The following is a 16,798-nucleotide window of genomic DNA, read 5'->3' on the forward strand; positions in this document are numbered from 1 at the left end:
TTAAGTGGCATGACAGCTTCACCTTTCTGCCACTAGTTTACGAAGTGGTTTTTAAGTAACAGTAGTTTTCTTGGCCCTGTAGAGACTTTCTACTACTTGTTAATATTTTCGGATTTTTAGTTTAGTTCTTGCTATTTCAGTTATTCCCCGAGTGTGGTGTAGTGTGCTAACGTCAAGTCGACACATTGCAAATTTTAAAGAGTTGAATAAAGATTACTTTCCTCCTGTGTAGTTCCTACACGTACAGTTGTCACTTAGAAGATAAGCAAGTGGTTCTTACAATCTTATTGTCAAGGGTTTTACCTTTGTCGAGATACCCTTTGTGGATAATACCATGGCAATCCTAGGATAATATCTCTCCAGATACAAAGCATGATCTTTCTGTTAGTCACTCGCACTCTGCGACGCTGCCGACAGGATCACTGGGGCAAACCAACTCCCTTTGCAGCCTGTGTCGTTGAAATAAATCCACTTAACATCACAAGTGCCGATACGGTCCTAAACCTTTTCCTTGCGTTTATATTCGAGCAGATTTGTGCTGGTCCGAACACATATGTTCTTATCTGCATGAGTTAGCTTATGCGGCACCCAGCGATTGAACTTGTATGTCAAGATTACGCGATCGCGCCTAATAGACATGGCACTACCTCTAACCCCTTAGCAAGCTTCTTGAGTGGCTACATACTGATCTTCTGGAAGTTCTCTTCTTCTTTACTTCTTCCTAGTGTTTAAAAATATTACTTTTGCGGATCTGGAGAAATGTGTGTTGTTTACAAAAGTCAATAACAGTAGGTTCAGACAGAGCCCTACACCACCGTTATTTTTCTTTAATACGGAATTATAATATATTGTTTAGTACATTTCCACTTCAGAGGACTTTCAGTTTATGAACTTTTTATTACAATTATTTTGAAGTGCCTAAAAATACTTAAACTGTTAATAAGAAGAACTCGTAATCTTGTGAATTAATATATATATATATAATTTAATTATGAAGCTTGATTTCATTCTATAATCTTATGTACAATATTTAGATTTCTAATATTATATTTTCTTTAACGTCAATTTGATGAAATGAAACTGGCCTATCTCAGCATGCCCCAATGTAATCATAAATAGTTTTCAAAAGCCTAATTTTTTATGCTTATTCAGGTGTGATTCTTGTTGATTCTATTTACTTGTAGACATTAAGACTTAGAGCCTCCTAAAATTAATGTAATTCTGACTATTTAACATTTCATAAAAGTATATTCACTTCTGACAAGTAACTAGACTATGCATGCTTTGTATTTACACATTGACCCTTTTTATTTATAAATATTATTTACCTATGAAAGTCTGTTATACAGTCGCTTTTGAAAATTTATGTAAGCTAATTACGGTTTAACATTCAAATATCTCTTTTAGACTCTATATTGCCCTTATAAATAAATCTTTCACGTAATAAATTTGTTCCATAAATAAAATTATCACATTAGAAAACCGCAAGGAGATGATAAATACCTGATGGAATGTACAGCTATTTCATGTCCTTCCTGATACAGAGCATTAGTAAGGGAATAATCATTATATTCGTGACAAACAAAGAATGTCATTGTAATATTTCTTCCGCCTCTTTTGTTTCGCCGTTTCTCTATTATTTTTCTATACGTGCCAATGTTGGCAACAGTTATGGCGTCATCAAACGTCAGCATAACGAACTGTGGACGTTTCTTTACAGGAACATGCGGCTGAACTCCAAAGCAGCTGCAATTAGGAGGCTGGCATTTCTTGACTTCGCAAGAAGGAGTCACTATTTCATCAGAATAATCAGGCTCGTAATCTTGCTCAGAGGGAGGCGCTGAAAAGAAACATACGTTAATTAATATTATATTTTAAGAGTATGCGAATAATATTTTTTCAAACATATTACAATTTAAAATATTGTTAGAAAACTTGCAATCTCCCTTGCGTCTACACAGGGCTGAAGAGGATAAGAAATGAAACGTTATATAATCCCGCCTGTAAAATCCAGAGCTGTGTGTCGTCATGGTTATCGTCCTTTTGGCCTATCCTAATGTGGCTGTATACAAGTTTCTCTCCACCGTGGTACGGCGATGTGATGCACGGTATCCTGACATAAATGGCAGCTGCCGAAGACAAGAACAGGAGTAGGAACTGAGTTGAGTGTCTCGGAGAGTATTTACTATGGAACCATTGAATGAAATTGCAGTCAAGTACCTGCCGACCTAATGTAATGGCAATGTTGACCCAATACGACGCAGAAGTTTTCATTGTCAGGTTTTTCACCTGTAACACATCTTATACTTTTATTGTATGTCACAGGATCACATACGCATTGTTCATCTGCTTTGTAAAGTTCAAGGAAAGCACCAATTAAAATCCTTTTTTTTTATTTACATCTAGTATACTCTTTGGTGGGCTGCCACGTATTCTGTTAAGCAACAACTGTCAACCCCGCAAACAACCAACAAATATGAATTATTACTGCAATTCTTACACCTTCATTTTCCGATTTTGTTGCGTATTATGGATATGTTTTGAAACTACGTGCCATTCGATTGTAGTTGGATATTTCTACGAGCACGAGAAGCTTTGAGTTACGGAGGTCTCTATGCAAAGGAGGACTAGCTTCTGTTAGCTGCTTGTGGTAGGTTATAAAAAACTTTAACTTTCACATGACTCTTATAAGCGAAATTAATTTAGCTTTCAGTTTATATTTTAGTTCGTTTTCATGGAAGCTTCCTTGTGATCCGTGAAAGAATTCGAAGTGAAAGACATTAACTCAGTAACTCCATGTTTATACCATGGAAAAAGTAGTGGTACATAAAGCTAGTACCCATATAAAAGATCATTATGAGCACGTGCAAAGTAACTTTGAAGTAATTTTACGGCAACGCCCTCGCTACCCAGCTGACAGTATCCCCAACCCTGCAGTCTCGATACCATGCTTATGCACCAAACATTTTAGGAAAATGCATTTTCAAAAGGAAAAAAAAAAAATATTTACAAAAGGTAAATTTATTCCGTACCTCAGATTTGTGCAAGAATGAAACATTTATACCCAACATTTCAAAGCTGAATATTATTACAGTTTCAGTGTAATTAACATCATGCAAACTAAAAAGTAAATTGTTTTGCAGGCTAGTGTTATTTTCGAGATAAAAATAATATTTTCAGTTGATACACGGTAAGTTTTTATAGCTTCCAGTAGATTAAAAATTGTTTATTTATTATCGCACCATCATTTTAAATCTTCCGGTTAATCCAATTTTCATGATTTTGTTAGAGCATATTATTCATTGTTGTACACATTAGTCTTCAAAATACAATAATGCTCGTTGTGAATAAAGTCTTCCTACGATTAACACTTTTGGAAGACATTAATATTACTGAGAATTTAAATAAATACTAGTACTGAATTTCACCCCCCTAGAACGACCACCTTATTGGCCATGGATGCTTCTCTTTGAGAAAATTAAGCTTAAAACTTTGTTGTCATCTCTCTCGCAAATTCTTGATCAAAAGCAACGTGTATCAACTCTTTGATTACAAAATTTGATATAAATTAGATTGATTCTCATACGCTATTACTTAAAGCGACATTCTTTTATTTGCGATATGGCCAAACTTGGTGAAAATAGCATTGTTTTAAGGTAAATTGTTCCAATTTTTTTCCTTAATTAAGTGAAATGAGTACATTTTGTGGGGATTCCACATTAAAGTAGAAATGGCCAAGAGTTAATATATAATTTTTTGATAAAAAAAACTAAAATTAAAGGATTAAATTAAAAATGCTGATCTTCTTTAAAATTAAAACATAAAAAATTGTTTTAGATTGTTATTCTTGTACAGTTTATTGATAAATAACTAATGGTACGCAAATTGAAATTTTAGACTGTTATATAAAACCAAAGGCTACATTGTCATTTATAAATAAAGAATTAGAAACGAAGGCGATTTTATGAAACAATTGCTGTCAAATATGTCGTATCTCGTCAGCATAACATAGCTATTTTACCATATAAAGTAAATCATACTGAGCTTGAATCGTCGATTGGCATGATCGTTGCACAGAAAGAAGTGCCACATTCCTGAATAATACACAAACGGCAGGACAATAATACCCGTTTATGATTCAGAAACAAAACAGTAATATGGCCAATAGAAATTAGCAAACGCTCCGAAAGCTTAAAAGATTCATTGCTTGAAATCAAAACAGTACTCATTGTCTTCTGCGATAGCAATAGAATAGTGAGAAATCGAATGGACGAATGTGTTGTTACTGCACTTTACTCGAACGTTATAATATATTACTATTGAATTTTAGTTGGATATTATGATATTTTTGCTAAAGGTCAAAACATCGCATAAAATCAGAATGTTTAAAAGAACACAGTCATTTCTTCTTAACGATAATGATGTATTCTATCAATGGCTTGGCAATCAATACATTTTGGTCAAAAATTACATTTTGCACTGTTGCATTTCATTATGCAATGTTCCGAGAGATGTAGCACCATGAAATAAGCAGGATATAAAATATGTAAAAAACTATTTTTTAAATTTACTGTGTGTGTACCACTAAATTTCTAACCAAAATTGCATGGCGAATCCATTCGATTTTCATCTATAATTTCTTTTAAGATCTTAAAACTTTCATTACTTGATAAGCTTTCTTTCTTTATCATAATCATCTCTCCATGGTTTTATGTAGCAGTGAGAATTCAGAGCGGAAAACAATAAAGCATTATCTGAGCGAGAAAAATAATTATTAATTTTCTCTGTAAAACCGCTTATGACTCTTTTTCCCCCCAGGGAAAGGCGTGCTGCCTATAATGTATTCATTTGAGATTTTATGCAGCACCCAGTTTGGTGGATATTGCGAAGTATGATAAACAAATAACGTGAAAGGTATGAAAATATTTAGTGCTCAAAGAGGAAATAACTTGAAAGGTTAATTCTAAATTTTCAATTAAGATGAAAAAAATTACAACAAATTAACTTTTTTTTCTTTTATAAACCGTTAATGTTTGAGTTTCAAAATCTTTTTTGCCCGTTTTCGTAATAGAAGCAATTCAAGCAATTCCTATTTTTCGTAATAAAAGCAAACTCACCGAAATGTGAAAAAGTGACCTTCTTTAATGTGATCAGTTTTTGAAGGTCAAGCTGCTAACCGATTCGAACTAGAATAAAATTTTAAGTTAACGGAAAACAAATACTGTTTGGGAAAATAATAATTTTTATAGTGTCTTATTTGATATGGAATTTTTTTAAGTATGATACATATAAAAAATATATTTTCAACAAAATATAGCATATTTTGTTTTTTTCTAAATATTTTCAGCCAGATTCTTTACTAAGAATCAAATTTCCAATTAAATTTATAGGAAAACTACTATTCAGAGAAAACTTATTCCTTAAAATAAAAAAACAAAGTTAAATAAGATTCCACTAATCACAGTGTTGAAGCAATCGAACTTAATACTTCAGTTTCTGTATTTCAGACCATAGTCGTGCCTAAGTATATATATTTTTCGGTTATTATTTTTCCTCGTTTATTTACTTACGTAATTTCCGTTGAAATAAATTTATGAAAATAAGCTGAGCAAGTGGAAGCGGAGCATCCTAACTATCGAAATGAGCTATTGACGATGTAATAATAGTGAATGTATTTTTTTGAAGAAATTGTGGAATTTTGCTTCAAAACAAGAAATCATGAAAAAAAAAAAAAAAAAAAAAAAAAAAAAAAAGGATTTTTAAACATTTGATTAGATTATGCAAACATTTATACACAGTTTATATATATATATTAAATTTTACATATTTAAATGCTGTTATTTTCTTTTCCTTCCAGATTAAACAGATAGTCGTGTATCCAGCTCAAGATCCGAATCAGAAAGACCGGTTAATCATGTACCTATTGTATGTGCAATATGATAAGAATGTTTTGGATTAACAAAAAATGTGTTACGTGTTACGAAAGGGATTCGATTTTAAATTCGGCTGTTTGCAAACTTAGGTCCTTTACAGGCTGACTATACGTTTCGTTTCGAACCGGTTAGTGTTTTCTTTCTTAAAAAAAAAAAAAAAAAAATTGTTAACATATCTTAGCCTATTCTTCGTTTCAGTAAACATGTTGATTTTGTCTATTTGTAACATCAATAAATATAATTTACTCCTCAGTCATAATATTGTTCATAACATGTTAACTATACATCAAACGTCTATCCGTGTTACATGGACATTTGTTCTAGATAAAAAAAATAATTATCTCAAAAATAGGCTATTTACGTTGTACAGACATTGGAAGCAGGGGGTGTGAAGAATGAGCAATTCTCTCGCTGGGACTCGAACCTTGACCTCTCGAATACGCGCCGAGTGTATTGACCATTAGACCCCGAAGGCATGTTAGAAGGCGGGCGAAATACCTCATATACTCCCCCTTTTTAAAGGGCGACTGGGGATTAATGGACCCTATCGCCAAATCCTGGAGGTGGAGAATCATCATCCACCACCTTTTTTAGTTCGGAGAGACATTGGGCTTTTTGGAAGTAGGGGATATGAAGAATGAGCAATGTCCTCGCCGGGACTCGAACCTGGACCTCTGGAATACGCGCCGAAGTGTGCTGATCATTATACAACAAAGATATGCTAGAAGGCGGGAGAAATACCGTATAACATAGGAAGACTTTACTTGATCGTGATTAGCATTTACAAAAGATCAAAAATCTACATTTCAAAAATACACTTCTTTTAGTTGCAAAAACATAATATTCAGCTTCATAAATTGAATTTGCCGACATGATTTTTGAGATAGGTGATAATTTCTGCGAAACCAGATTAAATGATACTAACAAATGAAAGCGCAGTTTCGGAAACACTGTGAAATTCAAATGAATTTTTAAGCAAGATATTTGTATGGCAAGATGGAAAGACAACCTGCGAGACTGAAATAGACTCACCGAAACACAAACTCGTGTATTTGATCAGTGGATCTATAAATTTACAATTGTAAAGGAACTTGATTCGTGAAATAACAAGAACATTCTTGCATCACATAGATGGGTGCAAATTTGTTTTTGATGAAATAATTGAGACACCTAGATTTCAAGACTTTTGTAATGCTGTATATAACCGGTTCTCAAACTGTGGTACATTGCAATATTTTTAGTGGTACAATTTTTACAGAAAAAAAATTAAATTAATGTTCAAAATGAATGTAAAATTGCGCCCCTTTTAAACATTTGTAACATAATACTTCACTAGCAACCATAATACCTAACATTTTTTTTTAACTAATGGCAATGAAGGTTTAGTATACAGTCACAAGAATAAACACTCATCTTAAATTTGACATGTGTTCGACATTTAGTTTGTCTATTTGACAGCGTTTCATATAATTATAATTCTATTCTTTTGCTTCGTTTAGGATTAGATTGATTATGCTTGTTAATAATACGAGTAGTGTTATAGTCAAATAACACTATTAAGGTGCGCTATTGCATTTTATGTTTTTGGCTTATTTTAATAATTTATTTTACACCTTAACCACAAAAGTTGGCAAGTACGTTTAATAACGTGCTTCAGTTAAATTGACTAAATTTCACAACATTCACCAATTTTTTAAACCTGTAATATCTAAAATGTCAAAAAGACAGAATGTATATATATATATTTTTAAACGCATCTTGCCAATGTTGTTCATGTGATTCAGGTTTCTTCTTTGTTTTTTGTACAACTATATTATTTGCTTAATATATGTATTATTACTCATTATTTACCACAATTTTTATATATACATGTAATAAAACTTCTCAATTATTGTGATAAAACTGCGTTATTATTGAAATAAGATGACTTGGTGAGAGTTGAAACGGGCTGACGTTGGAGAGAACTGTATCATAACTTGAAGACTTTGCTGCGTAATTAGCAAGATGACACTCGAAGAACACACATAACGGTAAATTCCGCACATAATTTTATTTTTGGATAATGCACCTCTCAATTTTCTACAGCTCGCATTTTAAACAATGGACAAATTTAGAAAAGTAAACTTTGCTTGGTTAGCGAACACAGCGGAAAGTAGTAGAAGAGACGAGGGAAGAGAAAAAGAGAGAGTCGGATCTTGGATCATTTCTATACTTCTGACTTCAGCTACTAAGAGCTCTTACCAGTAAATAATCTTTAAACCATAGGCGTAATTACCGTTTTTACACCAAATTCATTTCAGATCACATGGCAGTTTAATGTACAGGATTTTGGGTTCAGATTTCATCGGTAAGTGCGCCTCAGAAATGCAGGGAGAAAAATTTATTGCTGTTATTTTTAGAATGAAATGGAAGTTAAAGGGCTATTAATTTATTATTTGAAAGCTAAATTTTTATATTTTACCTATATATATATATGTATATATATACTCTTAGTATGCTTATTTGTATTTTATTGTAATGTAAAACTTTCATTTACGAATATAATCAAAAAATGTAAAAGGTTTTATTCTTTGATTATATACACTCCATTTAGGATGCATTGATTTTTAATGGCGAAATGCTTTCTATCGGAGTACATATATTTTTGTTTCGTATTTTTTGTGGTACAAAACGTGAAAAGTTTAAGAATCCCTGCAGTACATAGTTTATTTTTTAGAAAGTACTGAAACATTTTATTGCTGTGACTAGTTTGTGGTCAAAGGAAAAATTTATGTTAAGAACTGAGTCGCTAAAAGCTATGCCAGTTGTGAGATGGCACGTGAGAAGTTTAATAATACACTGTTGAAAGTCTGGCATTTGCTAGGTAAAATAACTTTATCAGAGAAATATTCATAATGTTACTTTTTTCCAATGACTGCAGATTTGAATTATTCATCTTGAACGACCCGACCCGTTACGTCTTTTGCCCGTCTCATCACCAAGAACGTTGCTTAACGTTCATGTTTTCATAATATTGTTATGTCATAAGATGTTTTATGTCTTCTTTTTTGTTATGATTAACTGTTGTCCCATTCGTGCCATTCCGTTCTCCCGTATTTGTTTCACAGAAATGTCAGTTAAGTACCTACTTCACTGTTTAATAGTTATAATATTTTTTTAAAAAAATCATATTGCAATATTAAAATCTGCCATCAATTTTATACATTGGTTTTTAATAACAAATAATTGTAATCTATCATGCTGCTACAATACTTAATAAAAGAGAAAAATTTAAAGTGCAATCGAATTTTCTTACTTTTTTACGACAACTTTGATACAAGCAAATAATTCTTCAGGTGGTATTTTTAAATATTAAAAAAAAAAAAAAAAAAAAAAAAAAAAAAAAAAATGGTACAGAAATAGCGAACATTAAATACAACGATGTACCGGTCGCATTACTAATTTGCAAAGTGTTCGCTAAACATTTAGACATTCGAGGGAGTTTCTAGTATAAAAAAATACTAATAATGAAAGTTTTAATAAGTTTTCTAAGTGTTAAAAATATATCAGTCGAAAATTTTATTTTCGTTATATCTTTTAAAATTGAAAAACGTGTAGTTCATGAATTAGATAGCCGCAAAAATTTCATTAGCTTTTAAGGCAAAAAATTTCAATTGTAAATTGACGTGTTTTATTTTCAGATTACTTCCTAATAAAACTACGAATAACAATGCAATTTGATTACAAAAGGAAATTTTGAACGTCTAAGAAAATTTGACTAATTCTGAAACAAAATTATATAACTCACTAGTTGTTGTCTTGTCCATATAACATGAAACAATGGTTGCCAAAGCCTGCTCTGAAGAGAGGTTGGACTTCTATTTTCTACCCCCAATTTTGAGGAAGAGCACTCCGGGGGGTGTATCCGAGGTCTCCCACCCCTCTCCACTCCCACCAATCCACACGACAGGACTTTTGGCTCGTCGCATATTTAGAGTGCCGCCATGACGCACCGACACTACTCCGTGATTCGAATCCGGGTCCTTCGGTACCGTAGTAGGCTCCCCTAACCACTATACTATCTGGACGACGTAAATCACTAGTGTAATTAAAACTTAAATAAAAGATTAACTTAAATAACAGTCTATTGAAAGTGAAAATCTAAGTTGAATAATTTTGTGCGTTACCCCGTTTTGCTTCTGAGTTCCTCTTTTGTTTCAGTTACAAGATTAAAAGAAATATAATCCCCTTAATATTTAAGCCCATTAAGAAACTGATATTAATTTTTAAGATTCATTCTTATTTATTTTTGAAATAGATCAAAATGTTCAAAATCTCAAAAGACTACCGATTTTTAGCCCAAAAGCGACGTTAACTTCGAATGGGATATTAGTCTAGAAACGGCATTTTGCGTCGAAACAATATATCACTTTTCAGATTCTTGCCTCCAAATATTATCGCACTGTATTATATTTAAAAAAATTAAATAACCAAATATTATCTCCCTGAATTATATTTAAAGAATTTAAATAAGGAAGAATCTGCTTGAATGTATGCACGCCTATAGCATTGAGAAAAACAACGCTATCTAGACCCATCACATTTTGAATAATAAATAAAGTAATCACACAAAACGTTAATAATAAAAAGACAAAAAGTTTTGTTAAGCCCTCTTTGTAAGAAAACTGAACATTGATATGATGAACTGAAAAAAAAAAAAAAAAAAAAAAAAATGGAAAATTGTATGCCAACACTTAACGCTACATGGGGAATTCTAAACATATGCTGCTTTGCTGCTTTTAAAATTTTTGTAATTTTGCTGTTGAACTATATATGGCGTAAGTGCGAAGAAAACGATGCTTAATTATAAAGCGCCGAAAAGATTAAAAAAAGGGCGGCTTAGTAGGAGTGAGTGTACCAGCAGAATGGTAGACTGCGAGCTCAGCAAGAGAGAAAAAAAAAAAAAAAAAAACCTTAACAAACATATTTGGACGACAGTTAAAATTTAAACCCCTTTTGAGGTTTTTTTTTTTTTTTTTTTTTTTTTTTTTTTTTTTTTTTTTTTAAACTTATTCAGTCGCAAATATGGGTTAACTTATAACGCTTTGCTCTTATTATACGTAATTTTGAACAATTTTTGTATGTAATTGACACTTCCTGTTTCATTTATTTATTGGAGAATTTCTATTCTTAAGCTGTACTCGCAAGCAGAAATGTTTCTAATGAATGCTTAATGTTTTGTTTAGAACATCTGCATGCTTTGATTGGCGGAACTGAGTGTGACTACATAAGAGTATTTTCTTAGAGATATTACGTTATTTCGAAACCGTAGAGATGAAAAATGAGCAACACCTTCTCGGGAATCGAACCATGCACCTCTAGAATACGCACCCAGCTTGCAGACCACTACACCAGGTAGGCGCGCTAACAAGTCGGGAGAAATACCTTATAATATGTAACGAGTAGAGACATTAGGTTAATTGAAAAAGCCGGAGAAATGAAAAAGGAGCATTCGCCTTCGCCGGGAATCGAACCACGGACCTCTAGAATACCGGCTCAGCGTGCAGAACTACTCCCACACAAAGTGCTAGGAAGGCGGGAGAAAAACCTTATAAACGTTTCTATCATTCTTTGATTAAATAGTTAAATTTGATATTAATTAGCGTAACCTTAATAAGAGAAGAAAACTTACACAAGACAGAATAATCTAACATTTTTTGCCAGAAATCTACAATTAAAATGTTTGCCTTCAGTCAGTTCAAACTTAATGTAAATATATTAAAATCATAGCAAGGTGTAATTTAAATGCGTAGATTCATTAATTTCTAGTGGCATTTGCAAACATGTTAAAACTCAGGTCTTTCGCTTTTATCACCGAACAAGCTTATATTATGCCAATGAAATTAGGTTTCCCTTAAATTCAATATTTTACATTTAATATTTTCGTTTAATCGTCTTTGTAGCTATCCAATAATTTCTAGTGACTGAAATTTCTGAAACAATTATGAACGTTATATAAAAATATATTTCTCACCTGTCCAGACGCCACCTAACAACAACAGGAGACAAGAAAAAATTATGTTGGCAATCATATCTAGAGGTTTTGGAGTGACAAGTTAAATTAGAAGGGGCTTTTATTGCGAATTCTTATCGCTTTATGTGTCAGATACTGAATGGCAATACTATTTGATCACTTTTGAATAATTGATAGCGCCAGTCAAATTGAAAGTGCTCAGGGTTTCCATGCAAACAAAGATAGTAAATATCTTGGCGAGTTCCGTCTTGGATTGAACTGAATAAAAAAAAAGGGCTGATAGAAACAGTTAAAAAAATAAGTTTTTGAAGAGTAGTATTAATTTTATCTAATAATATTGTGAAATAAGTTTGTGCTTTCATTTTACATCCTGCAGAGTCCTGTTCTTAAACAAAAACATGGCTTTAGCTGATACAGGATTATAAAATTCAGGCATGCTCCACGATATACGCTGATGGAAACAGAGTAATAAGGATGGAACGCAATGCTTATTACCTTTTTGATATTATGAATGGCATTAGTAATATTTCTAAATTCTTAAAAATAAACTACCCTGTTTACTAAATTTCTTTCTACAGTGTCTCAAAAAAGTGATGGGACACCTGTGCTTTACAAAAGGAAACTGCAATAAAATAAATTAAAAAAATATGTAAAATTTTTTGTGGGTGCGTTTCATACTTAAATTTAGTAAAAATTATTACATAACATATATTTTCTCAAAATATTAAAATATTAATTTAATAAAAATACAATTGTTTAGAACGGAGCAGAAAATGGCTCACTTAAGTGATGGGACACTACGTACTATGCAACAAAAATCGTCTGAAGTAAGCAATAAAAATATCTTTTAGGGTATTTATTTTTACTCAAAAGCAATTGTCAATAATTTATAAAACCGTCTGCAGTATTTCTGTCCAGTTTGTTTTGGAATTTTTGTGTTTTTTAGCTCTGTGCAGCCATGAATGCTAAATGAAAAGAAACTTTGCCTGGAATTCGAACATTAGTTATTAATTTGCATACTGAACGTGGAAAATCTATTAGAGAAACTACTGAAACAGTTAATTCAGTCATTCAACAGTTTTCAATATCATTAAACGATATAAAAAAGAATCATATGATTCAGGATAAAAGAAGACCTGGCCAACCACCAAAGCTATCCAATGGAATAAAGCGAATTATCATTCGAAATATTTAAAAAAAATCCAAGAATGAGTGCTCCTAAAGTTGCTGCTGATTTATAAGCATTATATGGAGTAATTGTTAATTCTGAGACTATTAGAAGAGTAATTCGATCTACTGGATATCACGGTAGAGCAGCCAGGAAAAAATTCTTCGTGAGTGAAAAGAAGAGAAAACTCAGACTGGCTTTCGCAAAATCCAACATAAATAAGAATTCTGATTACTGGAATGAAGTTATATTTGCTTGATGAGAGTAAATTTAATATATTTGGTTCTGACGGTAGAATCTTGGTGTGGAGAAAACCCAGGGAAGAATTTCGCAAACAGAACTTGGTGCCAACAGTAAAACATGGTAGAGGAGGAGTTATGGTATGGGGGTGTATGTCGTCCGCTGGAGTTGGTAATCTTGTTTTTATTGACAGTATAATGGATCAGTACAAGTATATTGACATTTTAAATCAAAATTTGAAATCTTCAGCACGAAAATTGAACCTTCATAACGATTTTAAATTCTACCAGGACAATGACCCCAAGCACAGTGCTTTGAACGTTAGACTCTGGCTGCTGTATAACTGTCCTGAAATAATAAAAACACCCCCCCTCCCAATCTTCACAATTAAATCCCATAGAGAATATTTGGCAAGAATTGGAATCAAGAATTCGCAAACACACCATTTCTTCAAAACAACAATTAAAATCGGTGCTTCAAGAAGAATGGGGTAAAATCACTCCAGAAATCACAAAAAAAAAAAAAAAAAAATAAGTCGAATCCATCCCAAGAAGATTAAATCATGTTTTAAAAGTAAAAGGAAATCCAACAAAATATTAAAACCTTTTAAAAAGTAAAATTTTTGGATAAATATTTGATGGAAAAGTAAGTGTCCCATCACTTAAGTGAGCCATTTTCTGCTCCGTTCTAAACAATTGTATTTTTATTAAATTAATATTTTAATATTTTGAGAAAATGTATGTTATGTAATAATTGTTACTAAATTTAAGTATGAAACACCCACAAAAAATTTTACATATTTTTTTAATTTATTTTATTGCAGTTTCCTTTTGTAAAGCACAAGTGTTCCATCACTTTTATGAGACACTGTATTTAATCTGTGCATCAGCTTTTTGACTATTCCACGATAAGCAAACTAAAATCACTTGTAAAATATATGCTTAAATCATCGTTAATAATAGATTTATTAAGACACAATAACACGCCGAATAAATACTGATTCAGAAGTCAAACAACAAAAGTCAGCGTTAATTCACAAAATTTTCACAGGACTAGTTTCGATGGTTTTACCGAACCATCATCTTCAGCTGCAAAACCGCAAATGAACAAGATAGGAAATAATGTTTAGATAAGATAAGAAAGCCTGGACAAGAATAAGCAAGTGGCGCCATCTGTTGGCGAAACCAGAACTAAAACATAATTTCTCTAAAAGCCGAAGGCAAATTTGGATTGGAATTAGGATCGTTAACTAGAACAGAAAGATTTTTATGAATGTGAAATGCCTCTAGAAAATCCAGTTCTCCAATGGAAGATGTTTTTTGAATAATTTTGGCAGCAGAAAAATTGAAAGTGTGATTTTCGGACCAACAATGTTGAGCAACAGAAGACTTCTGTGTTTCCTTTTTTCTAACATATGCCTCATGTTCTTTGACGCGAAATTTTAAGGCTCTCTTAGTTTGGCCAATGTAAATTAAACCGCACTGGCAAGGAATCCTATAAATACCCCAGGAATTCATATCCGGAATGGGGTCCTTGAGTATAGAAGTTGGAATTTTATTGATGGGAGAGTAAACAACCCGAAAGTTAAATTTCTGCAAAATATGTGCAACTTTATAGCTAATTGATGGAAAGAAGGGAATGACAACAGAATTTTTATAATCTCCTAAAATAAGAGTGTGGCTTTTAGTGTGTTGAGATGAGAATTTTTTTTTAACTGCTTGATTAATAATGTTGGGTGAAAAGCCCCTGTCAATAGCTATTGCTTTTAAATAATTTAGTTCTTCATCAAGGGCTAGTTTGGAGGAGCAAACTTGAAGAGCACGGAAAACATAGGAATAAAATGAAGCTAACTTTTGTTTAGTCGGATGACATGATTTAAAGTGTGGTGGAAGGCAAACCGATGAAGGTTTACGGTAAACTGTAGTACTGAAGTTGGATGTGTTACGTGTGACCAGAATGTCGAGAAACGGAAGAGAATTGCAAGTCTCAAGTTCAAAAGTGAACTGAATAGCAGGATCAATAGAATTCATTGTTGAAAGAACTCTTTTTAAATCATCTTTATTACCTTCAAACAGGGTAAAAGTATCGTCTACGTAGCGGAACCATGCCGGGAAGTTTAAAGTTTCAAACAATTTTGATTCATAATAATGCATGTAGATATCAGCCAGGATGGGACTGAGGGGGCTTCCCATGGCTAATCCCTCAGTTTGCTTGTAATATTTATTTTGGAAAACAAAATGTGTTTGTTTCAAACAGAGTTGAGTGAGAGAAATTAGCTCATCAATTTCGATGCAAGAGAAATGAAATTCGCGAAGTCTGGTTTCTAGACATCTTAATGCACCCTCCACTGGGACATTGGTGAATAATGATTTTACATCAAAAGAAACCATGAGTAAATTACGAGGAGAAATGTTTTTAACCTTTTTTACAAACTCTATTGAATTTTTTATGGTGTAAATGTTATTGTCTAATAGAGTGGAAAATCTAGAAACTAAATATTTAGCTAATGGATACGAGGCAGTACCTAAATTTGATACAATAGGGCGGAAAGGGATACCACTTTTATGAATTTTGGGAAGAGCATATAATCTGGCACAATTCGCAACAGATGGGATAAGCGAATGTTTTAAGTTGCTTGAAATGATTTGCGAAGATTTGATCGCAGTTTTTATTTTGGATAAGTCCGAAGGTGAAGGATCTTTAGGGATCGGATTATATGGTCCTTCGTTTAAGAGTTTAGTGACACCATCGATGTAAGTATTCTTATCCATGACGACTATCTGGCCACCTTTGTCGGCCTTTGAAATGACAATATCCGGGTTAGAATGAATCTCGCACATTGTAGCTCTTTCTCTCGCAGTTAGATTTGGTTTCAAAGGTTTATTATTGAATTTCACATTATGAGCGATAAGATGCCTAATCATTTCTTTCTGTGAATCTGAAACTTTATTGAACTTGAAAGCTTTTTCGATAGGAGCCAAAATCTTTGGAATCGAGGGTTTACAGGTTTGTGAGAAGTTAAAATTATATTTTAGAATTCTCTCTTGTTCTTCTGAAAGACTAACATTAGAAATATTAACTATTGGCTTGATGTTTACAATGGGAAAATTTTTTGAACTACTTGAACTGGAAGACTGTAAAAGAAGTTTTTCGAATTTAACTGCAAGGGTGTTTTTATGACGGTTAACTGCATTCTCCGTTCTAGACCAAGACTTTTGTTCAAGGGCAGTGAATTTTGGATATGTTTTAGCGAGTTCCAGATGAAGCTTATAGAGTTCATGTTCAATTTTGGACAATTGTTTTTGCTTTCTTTTTTGCACGTGGTGTGGCAGCCATTTTGTGATTGTAGGAGTTTCGGTGAGTACATTTTTGCAATTTTCAAGTTATGTTTATGTTTTGTACATTTGAATATTGTGCTTTGCTTGTCTGATTTCATGCATTTTG

The 16,798-nt window shown here is 32.5% G+C and overlaps 1 protein-coding gene across 1 annotated transcript in view; it reads right to left on the bottom strand.

Moving 5' to 3' along the window:
- Positions 1-12,105, bottom strand: part of LOC118198651 (chitin deacetylase 8-like) — a 56,117-nt gene extending 44,012 nt beyond the window's left edge. The window contains exons 1-2 of the mRNA XM_035370389.2: positions 11,947-12,105; positions 1,504-1,840 (exon numbers count right to left, since the gene is read on the bottom strand). Coding sequence (XP_035226280.1) covers positions 1,504-1,840; positions 11,947-12,004 — 395 coding nt within the window. The 5' untranslated portion in view covers positions 12,005-12,105. The remainder of the gene's footprint in view (positions 1-1,503; positions 1,841-11,946) is intronic.
- Positions 12,106-16,798: the final 4,693 nt, after the last annotated feature.

Source organism: Stegodyphus dumicola, chromosome 2, assembly GCF_044657685.1.
Source record: "Stegodyphus dumicola isolate Sdum_Otavi_A_Nest chromosome 2, ASM4465768v1".
Lineage (NCBI taxonomy): Eukaryota > Metazoa > Arthropoda > Arachnida > Araneae > Eresidae > Stegodyphus > Stegodyphus dumicola.